Source organism: Phalaenopsis equestris, unplaced genomic scaffold, assembly GCF_001263595.1.
Source record: "Phalaenopsis equestris unplaced genomic scaffold, ASM126359v1 Scaffold000036, whole genome shotgun sequence".
Taxonomy (NCBI): domain Eukaryota; kingdom Viridiplantae; phylum Streptophyta; class Magnoliopsida; order Asparagales; family Orchidaceae; genus Phalaenopsis; species Phalaenopsis equestris.
In genome coordinates, this window is record NW_018164478.1 from 5,777,801 (window position 1) to 5,780,328 (window position 2,528).

The following is a 2,528-nucleotide window of genomic DNA, read 5'->3' on the forward strand; positions in this document are numbered from 1 at the left end:
CATATATATATATATATATATAAAGCTTTGGCTTAGACAAATATGCACAGAACAATTAACTATGCTATAATCAAAACAAAAAGCAAAGACGACCGTAGTTAATCTCTCACCAGATCTAAAAATTCATTTTACCATCGCAGGATCATTGAATGTACGACAAAAAGTAGCTTAATTAAACGGCAATGTTCTAGAAATGGAACTTAGAAATCGACGCAAAATAAAACATAGAGAAAAAACAAAAGAATACTCACGGGCTCAGACTCCAATTTGAGTGCTGGGGAGACAGGCCGCCCAGCAGATAATATCTGCTGGAGACGCAAGGGAAAATTTGACCTGAGGCCCGCCATCATATAGTTCCCTTCCAACTTTCTACAGTTCTCTTCTCACGAAGACCTAAGGAATCCAAAACATGATAAGCAACAAAAAGATCATCATTAGGAAAGTCGCGAATAACATATACAAAATACGATCGAAATCGAAAAAACCTTCATGAGGGACAAAGAATTAAAGATCGAGAAAAGGGAGGAGATTCGCTGACCTGGGTATTGATTAAAGCAAGAAGCAGTTGCCGAGGAGCGGTGATGTGAGGAAAAAAACATCCGAAACGGTTTGACGGGAGGAAGACTGGAAGGCGAGAAGGAAGAACGCCACGAGACGAGAAAAAGAAGGTAGGGGGTAAGAGGTCGAAGAGATCGATTGCTACCCAACAAAGGCCGGGGATACTTATTGGAGCCGAAGGGGCAATAAGTCGGCAAACTCGGCCGAAGCAAATCGGTGGAAACTGGGTTAGAGGTTTGGGGGATTAGGGGATCATATATGCCTCTCGTGTCGCCCGGATTGTTTTTATGCTAGATTGGTTCAAGGATCTAGGGTTAGGGTTGGTAGTGAAATCGTTAAAATCATGTTTTGTTCTGTAAAGGTGACAATTTTAGTAAAAACGACTTCCTACGTTTGCTATGAAAATGCCTTTTTTTTTTGCAACGATTTTATTAGGTGCATTATTAGAAATAGTTACACATATATAGCACTCAAGTTAGATGTATTTACATTTCTAACCCTTACACTTTAATTTTTATGTACACCTCACCTTTTCTATGCATGAAAAGATGTCTCCAACGTTTTAGGTCTAAGATATGTAAATACATGCGAATTAGATGGTATGTATGTAAATGCCCAAAATATTATTATTTCGCCAAGTTTTTTTTTTTTTTTTTTTTTTTTTTTTTATTCATATTTCGTACTAGCAACTTGTTAACGATCGCATATCGAAATGATTACTTTGTCCCTACCTACAAATTAACGGGTTTTTCTTTAATGATATTTGCTAGTAACTAATATATTATTAGTGAATATTATTAGGACATTTACAAATAATGCACTTGAAAAATTAGGATATTGCATTCTAAATTATCTTGTGAATCATATCCAATTAATAGATCGTTGGTCGAATGAAGGTAAGAGAAATAAGAAACAAATAATAATTGGTTTTTTGTCAAGCTTTTGGGATCCTCTCACAATGAAAATGAACATTCTATTTATAACTCTTCGGTAAGGTATCACAAATGACATGATTGTGTCTCCATTTAATGGGAATGTTACTATAACTTATAATCATTTACGCCCTTAAATATTTGCAACCGAATACATATATTGGTCTTGTAATTGTTGTTAACATTGTTCTACATTTGTAATTGCTCCTACTTTTTATTTGTAACTGACAGGAATGGACTTTTAGAATTCAGTCGGTCAGATAAGTAATTTTCGTTTGATATGATGGTCTTTAGTTGAATATTGATCCTTTGTGAAGGCAGACGTCGGTTGAGAGAGTGCTACATGGTCGTGCAGTCTTCGTTGGGTTGGTTAGTATTTAGTTCGGTCGATTTCATAGCTGATCGATTTCATAACGAATGTCCAAACACAAATCTTCTTATGTGATCTAAGTGTTTTCTTGAAATCTGTGTTGGCATATTCCCGAGGTAAATAATTAGTTCTCTGATTCTCTTCTTTGAAAATGACAATTGTCATAAGAATAAGAATTAAAGAATGATTGAACACATGATAAAGAAATAAATAATAACAATAATTTTACTCCTGTGATTTCCTTGCCTTTTCCCTAAAAATAGGACGTTAAAATATTTTTTTTTTCTTTTCGCCATTCCCCATTCCCTCTGCTCATTAGTCGATCATATAAGCGATCAAATATGCAAGTTCTAAAAATCCAATAAGCAAGGAAGCCTTGCTGAAGGTTTTTGGGTTTCACGCCTCCAAAACTCACCTCCTCTAGAGATGAAAGAAAAAGAAACCTGGAAGTACCAGCCAATTTCTTAAGAAACGGGTGGGTGAGGAGGTTCGACCAACTGAAAAAAAGGAAAATAGATGAGAAGAAAACGGTTGGTGCTAAAACGCTGGCCAAAGCGACAAAACCAGCCGAGCAGCCAACCGCAAAAATGCCTCGTGTGGAAGACCTTGAGGAAACAGTTAATTTCACACCGCTCATTGAGGTACTGAGTAAGAAAGACGAAAAAGTA

General features: G+C 36.2%; 1 protein-coding gene across 1 annotated transcript in view; it reads right to left on the reverse strand.

The window, feature by feature from the left end:
- Positions 1-902, reverse strand: part of LOC110018739 (E3 ubiquitin-protein ligase UPL2-like) — a 67,519-nt gene extending 66,617 nt beyond the window's left edge. The window contains exons 1-2 of the mRNA XM_020716153.1: positions 539-902; positions 252-393 (exon numbers count right to left, since the gene is read on the reverse strand). Of these exons, the coding sequence (XP_020571812.1) occupies positions 252-350 (99 nt within the window). The 5' untranslated portion in view covers positions 351-393; positions 539-902. The remainder of the gene's footprint in view (positions 1-251; positions 394-538) is intronic.
- Positions 903-2,528: the final 1,626 nt, after the last annotated feature.